General features: G+C 33.9%; 2 protein-coding genes across 4 annotated transcripts; both read right to left on the bottom strand.

Moving 5' to 3' along the window:
* Positions 1–591: 591 nt before the first annotated feature.
* On the bottom strand, positions 592–7,274 carry LOC128224481 (perlucin-like). 2 transcript variants are annotated; one of them, XM_052934324.1, is made up of 6 exons: positions 7,166–7,274; positions 5,787–5,990; positions 5,442–5,570; positions 4,551–4,697; positions 3,959–4,091; positions 592–3,456 (listed from the first exon to the last, which is right to left on the bottom strand). In XM_052934324.1, exons 1-6 carry the CDS (start codon positions 7,197–7,199, stop codon positions 3,270–3,272), a joined length of 834 nt encoding a protein of 277 aa, XP_052790284.1. In that variant the 5' UTR covers positions 7,200–7,274; the 3' UTR covers positions 592–3,269. The 2 variants fall into 2 exon arrangements, with proteins under 2 accessions (XP_052790284.1, XP_052790285.1); XM_052934325.1 differs by lacking the exon at positions 3,959–4,091.
* Positions 7,275–9,399: 2,125 nt separating this feature from the next.
* On the bottom strand, positions 9,400–17,964 carry LOC128223119 (neurocan core protein-like). 2 transcript variants are annotated; one of them, XM_052932379.1, is made up of 6 exons: positions 17,852–17,964; positions 15,317–15,508; positions 14,974–15,099; positions 14,164–14,316; positions 13,268–13,436; positions 9,400–12,491 (listed from the first exon to the last, which is right to left on the bottom strand). In XM_052932379.1, exons 1-6 carry the CDS (start codon positions 17,883–17,885, stop codon positions 12,302–12,304), a joined length of 864 nt encoding a protein of 287 aa, XP_052788339.1. In that variant the 5' UTR covers positions 17,886–17,964; the 3' UTR covers positions 9,400–12,301. The 2 variants fall into 2 exon arrangements, with proteins under 2 accessions (XP_052788339.1, XP_052788340.1); XM_052932380.1 differs by having other exon boundaries at positions 13,268–13,430.
* Positions 17,965–18,902: the final 938 nt, after the last annotated feature.

Raw genomic sequence — 18,902 nt, 5'->3', positions numbered from 1 at the left:
AGCATTATGCGACAAGTTTTAACGTTATGTGAAAGGTGTTTGAGCATTGTGCGACAAGCTCTAACGTTATGTGAGAGGTGTTGGAGCATTATGCGACAAGTTCTAACGTTATGTGATAGGTGTTCGAGCATTATGCGATAAGTTTTAACGTAATGTGAGAGGTGTTCGAGCATTATGCGACAAGTTCTAACGTTCTGTGAGAGGTGTTCGAGCATTATGCGACATGTTCCAACCTCATGTGAGAGTTGTTCGAGCATTATGCGACGAGTTCCAACGTTACGTGAGAGGTGTTCGATCATTATGCGACAAAGTCCAACATTATGTGAGGGTATTCGAGCATTATGCGACAAGTTCCAACATTATGTGATAGTTTCCCAAATATGTTGATGAAAATATCATCGCAAATATAATGTTTAACATATCATCCCAAGTATGTTGTTTAACATATCATCCGCATAATGTTGTTTAAACATACCATCCCCATTATGTTGAAACACATCGTTGAACAGATTCCAAAATATTTTCATAGAAAATAACCATGTATATAGTTACCTTTAGAGTAAAAATTTTATTTTGCAGCAAGTTGAATTTGTTCTAGATAATATTCACTTAAATATTCTAACCCAATGTAGTAAGAATTGAATAACAAATGTTCAAGTAAGAGAACGCACTATGCGAATTTGGTCAGATATTGACTAATGGATGACCATATATCCAAACTAGTACATCAGACAAGGCTATTCTCCCCTTTTTTACTTAAAGTGACACTTTTATTTAACAAAGTATTTAATAGCTAAAAACTCACAAATATTAAATTACTGGTGAGTGCTAAAATATTTACTGTGATCAATTATCGTCTCATAAGGTTTAAATACTGTGTTTTCCGCACCTTTCGTTTAAATTTAATACAATATCTTTCATAAGAACCACTGTTTTCGATAATCATTCATCCTTTTGGATAAATTAAAGTTTTAACACATCACACATTCAACACATATTGATATAGATACATATACACATTCTTTTACAAAACTTATATGGCGATTTGAGTAATTGACACAGTACGAGTTGTTCGTGTTTTGTTTGGTGTTCGTCCTAGCAAAACGGTTTCTCACGTCAGTAAGAAGACACTTTTGAAGAAAAAAACGAGTAAGTGTAAATGATATATACGATGAGAGGTGTTCGAGCATTGTGCGACAAGTTCCATCATTATGTGAGAGGTGTTCGAGCATTATGCGACAAGTTCCAACATTATGTGAGAGGTGATCGAGCATTATCCGACAAGTTTCAAGGTTATGTGAGAGGTGTTCGAGCATTATGCGACAAGTTCCAACGTTATATGAGAGGTGTTCGAGCATTATGCGACTAGTTCCAACGTTATATGAGAGGTGTTCGAGCATTATGCGACTAGTTCCAACGTTATATGAGAGGTGTTCGAGCATTATGCGACTAGTTCCAACGTTATATGAGAGGTGTTCGAGCATTATGCGACAAGTTCCAACGCGAAAAGTTCAAACATTATTTGAGAGATGTTCGAGCATTATACGACAGGTTGCAACATTACGTGAGAGGTTTTCGAGCATTATGTGACAAGTTCCAACATTATGTGAGAGGTGATCGAGCGTTATGCGACAAGTTCTAACGTTATGTGATAGGTGTTCGAGCATTATGCGATAAGTTTTAACGTAATGTGAGAGGTGTTCGAGCATTATGCGACAAGTTCTAACGTTCTGTGAGAGGTGTTCGAGCATTATGCGACATGTTCCAACCTCATGTGAGAGTTGTTCGAGCATTATGCGACGAGTTCCAACGTTACGTGAGAGGTGTTCGATCATTATGCGACAAAGTCCAACATTATGTGAGGGTATTCGAGCATTATGCGACAAGTTCCAACATTATGTGATAGTTTCCCAAATATGTTGATAAAAATATCATCGCAAATATAATGTTTAACATATCATCCCAAGTATGTTGTTTAACATATCATCCGCATAATGTTGTTTAAACATACCATCCCCATTATGTTGAAACACATCGTTGAACAGATTCCAAAATATTTTCATAGAAAATAACCATGTATATAGTTACCTTTAGAGTAAAAATTTTATTTTGCAGCAAGTCGAATTTGTTCTAGATAATATTCACTTAAATATCCTAACCCAATGTAGTAAGAATTGAATAACAAATGTTCAAGTAAGAGAACGCACTATGCGAATTTGGTCAGATATTGACTAATGGATGACCATATATCCAAACTAGTACATCAGACAAGGCTATTCTCCCCTTTTTTACTTAAAGTGACACTTTTATTTAAAAAATACAATATAAACACATGTCTAAAAATTATTTTTTTTGAGTGATAAACATTTAGCAACTTCATAAATAATGCATTTATGGGAAATATTAATTACTGATAACAATATTGTAACAAAGTATTTAATAGCTAAAAACTCACAAATATTAAATTACTGGTGAGTGCTAAAATATTTACTGTGATCAATTATCGTCTCATAAGGTTTAAATACTGTGTTTTCCGCACCTTTCGTTTAAATTTAATACAATATCTTTCATAAGAACCACTGTTTGCGATAATCATTCATCCTTTTGGATAAATTAAAGTTTTAACACATCACACATTCAACACATATTGATATAGATACCTATACACATTCTTTTACAAAACTTATATGGCGATTTGAGTAATGACACAGTACGAGTTGTTCGTGTTTTGTTTGGTGTTCGTCCTAGCAAAACGGTTTCTCACGTCAGTAAGAAGACACTTTTGAAGAAAAAAACGAGTAAGTGTAAATGATATATACGATGATAAGTGTATTAGTGAGCAATTAATTGCATTAATAGATGAATAAATACAGATATATCAATGTTTTTTAGCCTCTCAGCCAAGTGGTTGTGGGTTCAATCCCCCAGGGGTACTTTCTCATGACCTCTCGAGTAGGACACAGCACTGGTTTCTGCCCAGGAAAGAGACTCGAGAGTCAGCTTTCGTCACGATCGAGCTAAACTAAATAAGTATAAACCAATGGAACAGATATCAATTGTTCGATAAACGGCCGAAAAACGCAATTTCCCTAAAGTGTTAGCAACGTTTTTAGCAAAACATGAAGTTTTAACCATGAATATGGAAACTGCGTTTTTATAATAAGTCATCCGTTTTGTGTCACTAATTTCCAGACATTCACGCGAACAATGGCTCATTTCAGGACAAAAATAAAAATTATGTCAAAACGTCTATCTGTGAGAGTGCAATTTTAAAGGATCGAAAAAGCAATTGAGTCATATGTGTGATCAGGCTCGCTGGTTTGTTTCGATGAAGAATATTTCTTGTTGAGCTCTTCGATTCGAGCTAACTTGTTTGTGCTGAGAGAATCGTAGAGGTGCTCGTTGCTTGGTGACACAGCGTTTGGGGTGTCATACAGGTTCGGTTGAAACATTCTCCTGGAAGGTTTTAAATATAACGCATTATAACATATCGCTGAATGTTTGTTAGTATTAAAGGCGCTCATATAGGCTAATGCAATGTTCTCCCTTTTTACATGTTAATGCATTTACGTAAAGGCGCGTTATGAATACGGCTCCTAAAATACATTTGCTGTTGGTATGTCAAATGATTTATAGTAACATGCAGTCAAAACTCGCTAAGTCAAACACGTCACAACGACTACTTCGTGATAACAAAAAATCAATATATTAACCGAAACCCAAAAAGTGTATAACTAAACCCTACCAAACAAGTTCGACATAACAAGAATATCGAAATAACAATTAAAAAGCCTTTCATGGACTCTATATACAGTGTACTTTTTCTAAGCGTGATTTACAGAATGATATAAAAATGAAATTTGTAAATCATGACAGCTTGTATTGTTTCTAGCATTGTGAGTCACATTTTAAAGTAATATTTCTCAATACAACATAAATACACAACAATGAGGCATACTTCCGAATGATGACAGCAACTACGATAACAATCAGAAGTGCACAAATGACGCCGGCAACTATTCCAACTGCGGCCTTAGCATCAATATGCGCGTTCTTCTTAGTAGAACGTTCTGTAGTTGTTGTTTTCGAGACTTTAAAACATAAGTTCTGTATTTTGAATACGTGATAAATTGCAGGGGGGTTAACGTAAAATGAGTCGGTGATTATTTAAGCGGAGTGTTTGAGTCTACAACCAAAGGTACTGGCAACTATTTATGTTTATTGGTTTTTACATTTTCGCCGCCATCTTTTGTTGCAGACACAAATGCGTCACTAAAACCTAGGCAGACTCACTTCGCTTGCACGCGATTCATATATCTGTTTTTACTCATTATGTACCTTAGAATAGAAATGCAAACAATACATGCATATAAAATGACATTGCAATTAAATTTTTATTTTTGCTGTGTATTACTATACGTGATAAGAATGATATTTTATAAGATTTTCTTGTTAAAATACGTCATATTTGATGTCAAACTGAATTACTCTGCGAATGTTCTCACAATTACTTCCAAAGCAATTGAACGTAGAAATACCTATAAACATACCTATGGTAGTGGAGGGGATCTCAATATTCGACATCTTGCAAATAAACGGTCTTTTCTCGTAGCATTTGTAGTCATTAAGCACCCCTGTCATTTTCATTTCCAAACAATCCTCAGTATCAGTCCATCCTCCTCCATTGTCTGGGTTTCCTGGCAATTGAAATAGGATCTGAATAAGTATGTTTATAAGGGTAACTATGCACTTGGAGCTTTACTATATTTAAAAATATCTTTATCTTCATTCAATATTTTGTTTGAGTGTAAACTTTTTTATTTTAGTTCTAAATAAATCGTGCTAAGGTTCCATTATGCAATTAAGTTAGACATCTCAATTCAAATATAAACGTAGGACAAGTAGTTTAAGAGTGGATCGATCCAGGAAAACAATGCAGTAATGAAATAAAATTAGATATTTATAAAACAAATAATAGCATCCATTATTTATGAATTATTTGTTTAAAGCAACGCACTTTTGATGTCAAACATATTCTGATAGCATTTTGACGTCATCCTATTAAGACGTAAAAACTAAGAGTAATTACTATTCTAAATATTGTCAAAAATATATATTTTAATATCACAATTGTTTAAAATGGCTTTTTACTAATGGATCTTATAAAAAAAACACAATTTGGGGTAAGGTTGCCAACAATGATAATACAAGTACGACACATGTACACTTCCGTTAGATATGACCTCTTCTTAGAAATAATAATAATCACATTATATAAATTTCAATAATTCTAAAGAACATTGAAGAAATAACATTTTAATAATTGTATACTTATTATTCCACAATTATACACGTCAAGAATACAGGTTTTGTTGTGGGAGTGCTCACATACATTTAATTGGCTGATTACTAAGTTTATCAAAGTTAAACGAAACTCTAACCTGCCAACCAGCTAAAATTATTTATATCCATGGTTCGTCCCCCAACCCACTCCCAGTGTTCCAACCACTCCTCTCTGGCACCGAGCCAAACTCCATCGCCTATACCGGTTAGGACCGGAAGTAGATTGTCTGCAATACAAGTAAACATTAATTTATCTCGTGTATGTATCCAGGTTTTGCAGTGCCATTTCGTTACAACTTGCTTATTACCATGTAATAGTAAAGGTTAGTGTTAAAATGTCAACAAGCATAACAAGTATTTTATAACATCTGAAAGAAAAAATGTATCCTGTTTTATAAGTTAAAATGTTTGGAAATATTAAGTATATTTCTAAATGATACTACCTCTTACATACGCTTTTACATACGCCTGCTCCTGGGCGTCTTTGAGGTCAGCCAAATTGCTATTAGGATAGCTCTTGCACTGCTTATCAGCTTCCTCCCAGGAAACCTTGAGGTTAAAGGCCTTGTAACAATTTCCTGGAACCTTTTCAGACAACGTATGGTACTTCCATCCTTCAGGACATGCCAGTGTGGATATCCACATACCTATTATGTATACATATTGTAAGCAAATTATAGTTTGAAAGGCTTTATTTATTTTTTCATACAAATGTCCGATTGTTCAGAACTTTGGTAAAGTTAACAACGTGATTAACAATATCGTTGTTAAACGTGAATTATTTGATGATGTACTCAAACTTGTTCCTAATATTGTAAGATATACTGATAATCACAAGTGTAGTCAATGAACTTTAAGAGCGATAACAATTTGAAAGTTATCAACGATGAAATTAACAACATTGTTAACTTTAACAAAGTTCTGACCAAGCGGCCCACTGTCATCGATTTTAAATTTCAAATCGTGACTGCTCTTGAAAATTAAAGGATACAATCACTGTGGTCTGCTTTATTTCTAAAACAATTTGAGGCAAGTGTTTCATTTGTACTTGTTTATTCCAAATTATGTGAGCAAATCATGAGATATTCCACGTTAAAAAGTTAACAACGATGTCGTTTATTATGTTGTTAACAAAGTTCTGAACAATCGACCCGTGAAGGATTTTACATGAATGATCGTTCAAAACGGATTTGTTTATCGATTTACAAACGAGCAAGATGAAAACAATTCGTAATAAATTACCAAGAATCTGATATTCATTTCATAAATACTAGTTTGATGATTAATAGCGCTGAGTATATAAAACGTCGCTATATAACGCGAATATTGTAAACGTTGTTCATTTGTGACGTCAAGATAATCGTTGTTACCATAGTTATATTATGTTAAAGCTATACAATGCCCGTTTTATGGTGGCAGTCATTTATGATATACAGTACTGGCCCAAACTGCTCAAAGCATCCGATGTCCTATAACAGGATTAAATTCAGCTCCCTTTTTTGAGTTGGTATAAATTGTGCAATATTCTTATATTAAAGAGTTTTGAAATTTTTGAAGAAAAACTATTTGAGATGAATAAGATAATCAAATTTGTGTTTCATAAAATCATATTTAAGTGAGCAATTTAATTTTGTTAAATGAAATGAGATACTTACATGAGTTACGCTTAAGAATTTTTAAGAAAGTATTTCTGCAAAAAAGAATTATGACTGCTGATTACAATCTTGAGTATTTTAAACAGCAAAGTAGGTTACTTAAGCGTAACTAGCTTTGTTAATTTAAAAGAAGTAAAAATGTAATATAATATTAGTTTTGTACTTACATTGCAAAACTAATAGAACCACAACAAAATGCATTGTTTTATGTTTGTAAACAATAACGCAGGACTGTAAATCACAAGCTACTCCAAAATAATAATCATTTACGATACATTTACGTATTCATATAATTATTTTGTCGGTATAAATTGTATTATTCCGCTTGCATGTCTTAAAAACAGGATCTTTCAACAAGTGGTTGCATTAAAACAACTGGCACTTGACATTTATCAATTCTTTCTTGACGTAAAATTTATATCTGGTGTTTTAATTTGTGCACTTGTATTTAAACTTCGACCTATCCGTTTTGCTTTAAAAAATGAATAACAGTTGCTATATACTCAGTAGCAAACGATGACTTTGTTTGAAAACCAATTATCTATTATTCTATGTACAAGGTAAAGTCGCAAACAAAAAATTTCAACTGTTCACATGTAACATTCTTGCATACCGGAAATGTGTTTCCGTTCATGTGACCAGTGCTGGAAAAATCGATTATACCATCCGATTGAAGATTAGTAACCTTCTATAACGTGCAATTAATCATTATTATTTTTATTTAAAATTAATAGTACTTTAGATAATGAGATTTCATAAAAGCATTTTCAACTATTATTTAAACAAAATAGAACTTCAAAATTATTAACACTCTGTAAATGTTCCTTGATGTTCCGAGGATCTCTTTGGCTGTGCTTTAAAAGAATCAGAAAGTTAAAGGTTTACTTGAAAATGATTATGTCATGTGTAACCAGCAGGTATGTAAAAGAGGGAACCTTCGGGCACGCTACCTTTTCTACCAGCTTTCTCACTTGCACAGGGGTTGGATTTGTCCATCACAATTGGAAACTGATGTACTTATAATCCGGATACTTCTTAATAAGGTAGGGAGAGGAAACAGGGCATACGACATTATTGACACCACGGATATAAATCAAAAAGTTCCTATGGAAGTGTTCAATCGCACCAGCATATACAGATAACAGTCAGACGTACAAATAACACATTACTTAAAGGGCAATCACATATCCATGTACAAAACATAATAATTTCGTCTGATTGAATTGGAACAAAGTTGTGAATATAACGTTTGCTAAAAAGTCAACTTAAAAGCGTGTCAGATTACAATTAGTATCATACAATAATATAATTACATTTTTACGTAATACACGTCTTTGATAAAATCAATCCTGCAATTAAAAATACTTTTCAACAGCAATACTTTCATTAAGTATGAGAGAGACAACGGCATTTCCATCAACATGACACGTCATTGACGTACTGTAAAACCAAGATTTTTTGTCGATATTTTATTTCGTTTAAATCTTATATTAAATGGCTTAACTGTGCCGAGCCTGAACAATCTCATCAATGTTGAATAGAAAACTTGAACAATCAAAATTTTCAAAATGGATGGACCTAATGTCTAAAATCTTTCAGGATACTCTTTTCAGTATTCAAAAAGTCATTTGCCAATGGGCTATCGCATTTTTATTGAAAGTATTTTTTAGACTTTTTATTTTGCATAAAAAAGCCCTAATAAACCAAATCCAAATGTTACCTTTTATCGTTTGTAATAAAAAAAACTAGTGTAAAGGTATATCACCCAAATCATTCCAATAAAATGGGATTACATAAAAAGGGAATTAAGAAACATCTTGCTTCTACCCTACATTCAAATGCATTGGACACACTAGTTGTCAATTTGTCGATGTATTTTCATTTTTCATTGGGATTTTAAGATTTAATTTCAATGCATTAAATTTAAGTCACGTTCTTGACAGTGTCTTTTTATTGTCGGAATATAAATTTAGAATGATTTGAATTGACAGAATGTTTTCATGAACACGAACCAACAAAAAGGTCTGTTTTTATTCAATTAGAATTCAGAGGGAAGACTCTGCGTCCTCATTCAAGGCCAGACTGAACGAGAATAACAAGGAAAATATTTTAAGAACAATCATAAAAACTTGTTTGTTTTGTTTCATAAGATCGAGTGTGAGAAATTCTACTATTATAGCATGCGTAAACAAATGACATGCGCGCAAGCACGAATGCACGCACGCACATACGCACACACTTCAAATACAGTTTATTCAAAGACAAAGTTAAAGCGGTTGGATATAATGTTTCAACATAGCAAACCAATACTAAGCATGTATTTTTAGTCAAAATTGCATTAAAATTTTCAGATAATTGATGAGTAAGTTTTCTATTCATACGACCAGGGAGAAAATGGGCTTACATATAGGAATTGACTCCATATGTGTTATGAATACTGTAAATAAGTCTGAAAGACTATGTTGGCAACGCTTTTATTGAAACGTGTTGAAATAAGGTTACTTGCTTACTTAAATTAGCAAACATCACCTGTAAAGTAGTATACTCATGAGCAATTAACAAGCAATACCAGCTTTACGGTCGAAGAAACAACAAGAGCCAATCGTGAAACCTGAACCATACGTTTTGCCGCCTAAGGATGCAAATTACTGAAATTCACAACATGGTTTGCAACGTATTATAACCATAACAATGGATCCCACGCAAACATACATCCTTTCCTTGTTCATTGTTGATCGAAGGTACGTTTTAGCCGCCAAAGTGCCGAGAAGGACCTTTCGCTGGTAGCATTCGCTGCTGGCATCACAAGTACAACCAAGACAGTCACAACTTCCTAAACACCTTCACAATGTCAATGTCGAAAAAGTTCTGTAGGAGAGTGCTGAGCGAATCTACCTTTGCTCCAACCGCTACCTCGATGCCGTCGCACTTGTATACGTCCATTACGTGTTTGATGTCGTCAGCTGTGGTAGTCCTATAATTATCTATATAGCCGGAATCCTGATTGGTCTAACTGATCTTCATATTGAAGCCACGAGTGTCTTTGGAACCATTGCAAGTTGAATGCTCTGTGTTCAGTGTTTTGTGGCTAATGATCTCTTTGGAAATTTATGATTTTAGGCTGATTTGGAACGACAATTTTAAAGTCAAACTTTAATGTGACCAGTTTGAAATATTACAAATGCTTGCTATTTAATGACAATTCTGATGTAAAGAGTTAATACAATTATCACATCAAATAGAGTTTTAAATTTTTGAAACATCAAATACGACATTTTTTATAGTGTATTTACGTCTCATCAATGTACATCCAATATACTTATCATAGACATGTTCACGAGTACATAGATATAAAGAGTACATATAATACAGTTATAGAAGACTTAATACAATAATAAAAAAAAAATGTTTTAATGTCACAAATGTTAACATTATAAAAGTTTATAAAAATTGCATAACGATACATATAAATATTGTCTTATTGCATCTTCTCCTTCAAAGAACCCATCTTTTATAACGCGCCGACTGTTTTCACACCATTCAAATGCCAATTAACTAGATTTAAAATTCCCTTTATACGAAAATAGGTATCAAATATTCGCTGCCCCATTGTCGTTACTAGTAAGCGGCCCTTGCGGCCCCGGCTACAACACGCCTATTGGATAATAAACTAACCAGCCATCATCAAAATGCCATATGAAAATAGTACTTCACCCAGCCGTCATCAAAATGACAACAACAAACAATCATCAAAATACCTTAATAGTACAACACCAAGCCATCATCCAATTGACATAATAGTACACCACCAAGAACCTGCTTCATGCTTCTGGAACTTCTACACGCTGCAAGTGCTTTTTAAATCGAAACGTCGAGTAAAGACATATGTCTTAGTTCACATGAAAAAAATGTTGTAGTCTTCTAGTTGACTTCACGCCGCAAGAATGCCATTCTATTAGGCGGCTAACTTCACGCTGCCAGACTGCCATACTCTTATGCTGCTAACTTCACGCTGCAACGCTGCCATGCTTCCACGCTGCCAGGCTGCTATGTTCACGCTATTAAGCTGAAATGCTGCTAAGTTCACGCTTCCTATGTTCTATGATGTCATGTGAGCACATCCGAAAAGTTTAATTTCACTAGAACATTCGTTATGCTTCTAGCAAAAAACATCAATCTTCAACCATAAATATGGGAATTGCGTTTTTATCTTTAGTCATCCCTCTTATAACACTGATTTCCAGACAATCACACAAACAATTGATCTTTTCAAGACAAAAGTCAAAGCACTGAAAGTGCTGAAAGGCTTGAGCGATAATTCCTTCAAAGAGATATTCAAAACATATCATATGTATGAAAGCATGGCACTCGCCCGCTCGCTCTCACACTTAAACTGACAACATATCCGCACGCCCACTCCCTAACTCACCACTCAAACCCGCACACTACCTAACTCACCACTCAAACCCGCACACTACCTAACTCACCACTCAAACCCGCACTCTCCCTAACTCACCACTCAAACCCGCACACTACCTAGCCCGCCTATACTGATTTGGTGCATTTTAGTGAGCAGCAGATTTAAATTGGCATTCAGAGTCAACTAAACTTTTATACTATGTTATTTTATCATGCTTTTCAACTTCATTTTTAAGCGAATGTGAGCACAGTTGTAGTATAATGAATACCCTTTAAATTCAGGTCATAGTTTAAACAAATAGAGTATAACAAATTACTTACAAATGTACATACATAAATCAAATATTCGTAACTAAGAATCATAAGAAAAATTATGAACGTCAATATACATTTGTAAATTCTGAGGTATATAATAATGGAAAATGATATAGAAAAAAATGTCCTTTCATATATCATATTATGCTTCAGGTGTATTTTGTCCATTTAGAATTTTTCACTGTTAAAGCAGTGTGTGCAGGAGGGAAAAACCGCTTTGAATTATTCATGCATTGTACATCTGTATTCAATCCCCTGAAGTATATTAGTTATATAATTTTTATGCAATATTAAGGAGTTTTCCAGTTTATAGAAGTTTACTCTTTCATATCCGTGTATTATTCCTGTGTTATACTGTTAATTTAGGCAAAACATTACATAATCTTGCATTGACTTATTTTGAAAGTCAGGCATTACTCCAAGTATGTTTCAGGAACTGATTTTCATTTAAAATTTGTACTTTTGAGAATGCTGTTCTGCTCCACCTTGACTCAGTTGAATGTTTGTTGTCTAAAGCTCAAGCGTATAACAAAATTTTAGAAAAAAAGCAAAAATGTGAGTTTGCAACTCTAAATGATCGAAAAAGCAACAGATTCATATGTGTGTTCGAGCTCGCTAGTTTGTTTCGACGAGGAATAGTTCTTGTGTAGCACTTCGGTGGTAGTTAACTTGTTTGATGTGCTGAGAGAATCGTAGAGGTGCTCGTTGCTTAGTGACACAGCGTTTGTGGTGTCATACAGGTTCCTTCGAGACTTTCTCCTGAAAGGTTTTTGCATATATATATATATATATATATATATATATATATATATATATATATATATATATATATATATATATATATATATATATATATATATAATATAATGCATTTTGAACATGCTATATATCTGTTAGTTTTAAAGGTGCACTTATAGGCTTATTTAAAATAGTGTATTGTTTAATCTTTATGCATTCCCGTTTTTGACTCATTTGACTTTTATGACCAAAACAAAAAAGCAATGCATATGCTTTAGGTAAAGTTTAAAAGATACGTTTAACTTAGGATTTTGTGAACACGTAGCTATTAATTGCAATTAAAACATTAATTGAAGCTCATATTTTTTATCTGTACTCATACAATTTGCATTTTTGTTTTTATAATTAAATATTGTTTAAGTGTCAAATGAAGTACAGTAAAATACAGTCAAAACTCGCTTAGTCGAAATCGTTGCGACAACTTTGAGATAACGAACATTCAATATAACCGAAATGCGAAAAAGTGTATAACTTAATCCAACTCACTCGAAAAATGTTCGACATAATCAGAATATCGGGATTACAGAGTTGTCTCTTGGTGAGTTTCGACTGTAGTTTAATTTAAACGCCTTTAATGGACTTAATATACACTGTCGTGACTGTCCTATTTCACGTGATTTACAGAAATATGAAAGAAAATTGTAGTTCATTACAGATTGTATTGTTTCTCGCATTGTGATTCATATATTAAAATAATATTTCTCAATACAACATAATTACTCAACAATGAGGCATACCTGCGAATAATAACAGCAACTACGATAACAATTAGAAGAGCACAAATGACACCGGCAACTATTCCAACTGCGGTCTTGGCACCAGTATGTTTTCCTGTTGATGACGTATGCGCGTTCTTCTCAGCAGCACGTTCTGTAGTCGTTGTTGTTGTTGTTGTTGTTTCTGTAACTTAAAAGCATAAGGTCTGTATTTTGAATACGTGATAAATTGCAGGGGGCTTAACGTAAAATGAGTCTGTGTTTGTTTAAGCGGAGTGTTTGAGTCTACAACCAAAGGTTTAGGCAACTATTTTTGTTTATTGGTTTTTGCATTTTCGCCGCCATCTTTTGTTGCAGACACAAATGCGTCACTAAAACTAACGCAGACTCACTTCGCTAGCTCGCGATTCATCTATCTGTTTATACTCACTATGTAGCTGAGAATAGAAATGCGCACAATACATGCATTGAAAATAACATTATAATTATACTTGTCATCTTTGATGTGTCTTTCTATGCATGTTTTGAATGATTTTTTGTACGATTTTCTTGTTAAAATACGTCATATTTTATGTCAAATTTAATTGTTCTAACATATCTTTCGCTTTGTGTATGAATGAATAATTTAGTTTAAGGCATAAATACGACTAACAATTGTATATAAAGAGACATAGATTTGGAAAAGATTAACGTGTATGACAAGTTTTACCATAACCAGGGAGGATTAAATAACTTAGTTAACAAATATTGGTTGCTAACTTAATATTTTCATATGATGTTTTTTTTTTACATATACGTCTCTTTTCTATAATTTTGGTTAGATGTTTTATACTTTGGTATAACATGCTTGAACCACAAATGAATGTTCTCACACTTACTTCCAAAGCAATTGAACGTAGAAATACCTATAAACATACCAATGGTAGTGGAGGGGACCTCAATATTCGACATCTTGCAAATAAACGGTCTTTTCGCGAAGCATTTGTAGTCATTAAGCAGCCCTGTCTTTTTCATTTCCAAACAATCCTCAGTATCTATTACATTAAACAATCCTCCATTGTCTGGGTTTCCTGCCAATTAATACAGGTAAATCACTTCATTGGTCATAATAAGTATTTGTATGAGTGTATGATTAATATGCAGTTGTTCATTAATTGGTGAAAATATTCTTACATAATATAAAAAAATAGAAATCTATTTCTTTACATTTTATGATAAAAATAAAATATTTTTAAAATATACATATTTTTTTAATCTAGTTCCAAATATATCTTGCTACGGTTCCATAATGAAATCCAGCTATCTCAATTGAAGTATATATGTAGGACTACTAATAAAAGTGGATCGTTCAAAGAAAGACCTGTACTAATAAAATAAAATCAAAATTTTAGAATAAATGATATTGATAAACAAAAAAAATTTTTTTTCAATATTAAAGTTTGCGAAATATGTTCCATCCCGTTTTTGAGAAATATTTATTGAAAGCAACGCTCTTTTAATTCCTGATGTCAAAAACATTCTGAAAACATTTTGATGGCATCCTATATAGACGTGAACACTGAGATTAGTTACAATTCTAAACAGACATACACTTGTATATCACAGTTGTTTAAAATTGGCTTTTATCGTATTGGCCTCATGTAAAAAGAACTAAAAACAACATATTGTGTTGTTGGAAGGTGTATAAACATTTAATGAGCTTAAAAGTATTAAAATTCAATTCTAACCTTCCATCCAGCTAAATGAATGTATATCCATTGATCGACCACCAACCCACTTCCAGCGTCCCCGCCTCTCCCTGGCCCCGAGCCAAACTCCATCGTCATTTCCGGTTAGGTCCGGAAGTAGATTATCTGCAGAACAGGTAAACAAATATTCACCTAAGATATAGTCGGAGAATATAGCCATTTCTTTACAACTTGCTTATAACCATATTAAAGTAAGGTTAACGTGAACATGTCAACATAGTTTGAGCATAACACGTATTTAATAACATCTGAACGAAACATGTATCCTGTTTTATACGTTACAATGTTTGGAAATATTGAGTATATTTCTAAATTGTACTACCTTTTACATACGCCTGTTCCTGGGCGTCTTTGAGGTCAGCCAAAATGCTCTTGGGGTATCTCATACAATGGTGAACGGCTCCCTCCCAGGAAGCCTTGTGACCAAAGGCTTTGTAACAATTTCCTGGAACGTCTTTAGATAATGTATGGTACTTCCATCCATCAGGACATGTCAGTGAGGATATTCGCATACCTAGAATGTTTACATATATTGTAAGCTAATTATAGTTTGAAAGGTTGAATATATTTTGTCATACAAATGTTCGATTGTTCAGCACTTTGGTAAATTTAACACAATGGGGACGATTTTTTAGAAGTTAACAACATTGGGCCGATTGTTCAGAATTTTGTTAAACTTATAAACGTGATTTAACGGTATCGTTGTTAACTGTTAAACGTGAATTATTTGCTGATGTGCTAAGAGTTTGAATACAACAGTTACATATGAAACAGTTGTTTCATTTAAAAGACATGTAAGATATAGCGGTAATAAGAATTGTATCCATTAAACTTCAAGAGCAATACAGATTTAAAAGTTAACAAATTCTGAACAATCGGCCAACTGTAAATGGCATTGTTAGTATCTTTCAACTCGTGACTGCTCTAAAAGTTTAATGTATACAATTGTGATCTGCTGTATTATCTACAACACAGACAATTGATACAGGCAATTGCTTCAGCTATACTTGTTTATTCCTAACTATTTCAGCGAATCAAAAACATTATCACGTTTAAAGGTTAACAACTCTGTCGTGAATTATATTGTTAAAAAAGGTCCGAACAAACGGCCCATTGAGGATATCACACGAGTGGTCATTCAAAATGTATATCTGTATCAATTTACCAACGACCGTCTCCGTTGCATAGTGGTGATGGCGTTCGGCTACAGAGCGCGAGATCGTGGGTTCGATCCCCGGCGCTTCATAACGAAAGGCGTTAAAGGTTTGGACAAGTAGCTCCCTGGTGGTGTTAGTAGTTTATACTCCGGGTTCCGGTTTGGCAAATTGAATGGTCCCAGAGAGACAGTTCAACCACAGCACACCTATCATGGGCAGACTATCAAGCGGTTAACCAGAACTAGGTGCCTTCAGCTCTGAAGGGAACTGACAACTTCTGTACATGCCAGGGGCAGTGGAACCATGCAAATGGTCGTAGAAAGGATTTCATAACCAATCACATCAGAAGTGACCTGGTCCGCCCGGGAATCGAACCCGGGTTGTCCGATTCACAGTCCAACGCTCTACCGATTGGGCTAACCAGGCGGACAAGTAGCTCCCTTGTCTGGCGCTCGGAATTTAAAGGGCAGTGCTTGGAAAAGTGGTGTACTCAGTACTGGTTTAACCCAGGAAAGTTGTACCCCGTGTATCGGTGCTTTACACCGAGCACGTAAAAGAACCATGGGGTCTCTTCGAAAAAGAGCTACGGTATCGCACCCGAACTTCCTTGTATCCCACCACTGTTTCTTCCGCCTGCTGACCCTTCAGCAAACATAAAGGACCCCGTTGGTAATAAGTACTTGCGGATCCGTGGTCTTGAAGTAACACACTTGACTATTAATCCAGGGGTCGCAGGTTCGATCCCCCGTCGCATCACTAAAAAACTAATCGTCTTCCGGGAGGGACGTTCAATGGGGGTCCCGTGTGACAGTGCTATACACTGGTGCACGTTAAAGAACCAGGGTAAATCTAACCAGAGTTACATTCTGTCTGTGCACTATGCTCCAAAAACCTAAAATGACTAACAATCTTAACGGATCACTCGCCGATAGGGCAAGGCCCGAGTGCGAGTATAAATAAGCTTACACACCCAACACCTAAGTGCTTGCAATTTCACGGGTTATCCTTGACCGCAAGGTCTAAAGAAATACATACACTTACAAACGACCAAGTTGAATACAAGTCGTAATAAATGACCACGAATGTGATATTCCTTGTTATTTCTAACTTGATGATTAACAGTGCTGAACATACAAGACGACACCGTATAATTCGAACAATTTCAACGCTGTTCATTTATGACGTCAGGTAAACCGTTGGTACCATATTTATATGATGTAAAAACTATAAAATGCCTTTTTTATGATAGCTATACGACAAGAGCCCCAATTTCACGAAACACCTGCAGTCATTTACTTATTAACAGGATCAACCTTAGCACCCTATTTTTAATTCCGTATAAATCGTGAGATATTCTCATTTTAATGAGTTATGAGGCTTTATAAAATGACGTTTGAGATAAATACGATAAATAAATAAGTTTTGTGTTATAAATTCATGTTTAAGTAAGTAGTTTTGCTAAATGAAATAAAATACTTAGGACAGTACCGCTAAAGAAATTTTGAGAAATAAGGGACAATTGAACAATCAAATTTGATCATCGTAACATTTAGTATAAAAAATGTTTATGCAAACAGAAATATGACTGCCTATTGCAAGCATGCTGTATTTTCATCAGCATAATTAAGTTGCCAAAGCGCAACTAGCGATGCGATTTTGAGAGAAGTACAATCTAACATCAATTTTAATTTTGTACTTACATTGCAAAACTAATAGAATCACAACACAATGCATTGTTTTATGTTCGTTAATAATAGCACATGACTGTCAATCACAAACTACTTTAAAATAACAATCACTTACTATACAATCAAGTATCTATATATGTTGTCGGTATTAATAACATTATTCAGCTTGTGTATCTTAAAACAGGATCTTACTACAAGTGGTTGAACTAAAACCATTGGTACTTGACATATAAATAAATTATTTATTGACTTAAATTTTATCTTTGGTGTTTTGATTTGTGAACTTGTGCTTGAACTTTGATCCGTTTTGCTTTTTAATAAAGATAAATATAAATAACACTTGCAATAGACTCTGTATCAAGTGGATCAATCAAAACATGAACAATCAAAATTTTTAAAAATGATGGATCTAATATTCTTTTTATTATTCAAATGGCCATTTGCAAATAGGTTATTGCATTTTAATTAAAAGCATTTGTTAGATTTTGATTTTGCATAAGTATATAACCAAAATAATTCCAATGAAAAAAATGCGATAAATTTAAAGGAACTAAAGAAACATCTTGCTTCTACAGTACACTCAAATGTAAAGGACACTCTAGTTGTCAATTTGTCAATGTACTTTCATTATTTCATTGGGATTTTAAGATTAAATTTCAATGCAAATTTCAGTCACATTCATGACAGTGTCTTCTTATTGCCGAAATATAAATTTAAAATAATTAAAATTGACAAGAATGTTTTTATGAACACGAAGCAACATAAAGGTCTGTTTTTATTCAATTAGACTTCAGTGGGAAGACTGTGCGTCCTCATTCAATGCCAGTATGAAGCAGAATGACAAATAAACAACAATCCCCAATTTCTCATCAAATAACAGAGTTAAGCTTAGCTAAGCTTTATTTTCTTTTGGTATTTATTGCGTTTTATTTTTCATTTTTCAGTGCTATGAGACTTTTAATCGAAATCCATCATAAAGACTTTGTTTTGTTACATAAGATCGAGTTTACTTACTTTTGTATGATTCGTACACGTGTGACACGCACGTACGCACACACCAACA

This window comes from Mya arenaria, chromosome 17 (assembly GCF_026914265.1).
Source record: "Mya arenaria isolate MELC-2E11 chromosome 17, ASM2691426v1".
NCBI lineage: Eukaryota > Metazoa > Mollusca > Bivalvia > Myida > Myidae > Mya > Mya arenaria.
The sequence above is the reverse complement of the archived record's forward strand: the minus strand, read 5'-3'. Positions and strand labels throughout refer to the sequence as shown.

Coding starts and splice junctions, on each gene's coding strand:
- LOC128224481 (XM_052934324.1), bottom strand. CDS start 7,199: ATGCATTTTGTTGTGGTTCTATTAGTTTTGCAAT. Junction 4,698..5,441: donor TAATTTTAGCTGGTTGGCAG/GTTAGAGTTTCG, acceptor TTCAATTGCCAG/GAAACCCAGACAATGGAGGA. Junction 3,457..3,958: donor GTTGCTGTCATCATTCGGAA/GTATGCCTCATT, acceptor AAAACCTTCCAG/GAGAATGTTTCAACCGAACC.
- LOC128223119 (XM_052932379.1), bottom strand. CDS start 17,885: ATGCATTGTGTTGTGATTCTATTAGTTTTGCAAT. Junction 15,100..15,316: donor GGAACAGGCGTATGTAAAAG/GTAGTACAATTT, acceptor CCTGTTCTGCAG/ATAATCTACTTCCGGACCTA. Junction 14,317..14,973: donor TTCATTTAGCTGGATGGAAG/GTTAGAATTGAA, acceptor ATTAATTGGCAG/GAAACCCAGACAATGGAGGA.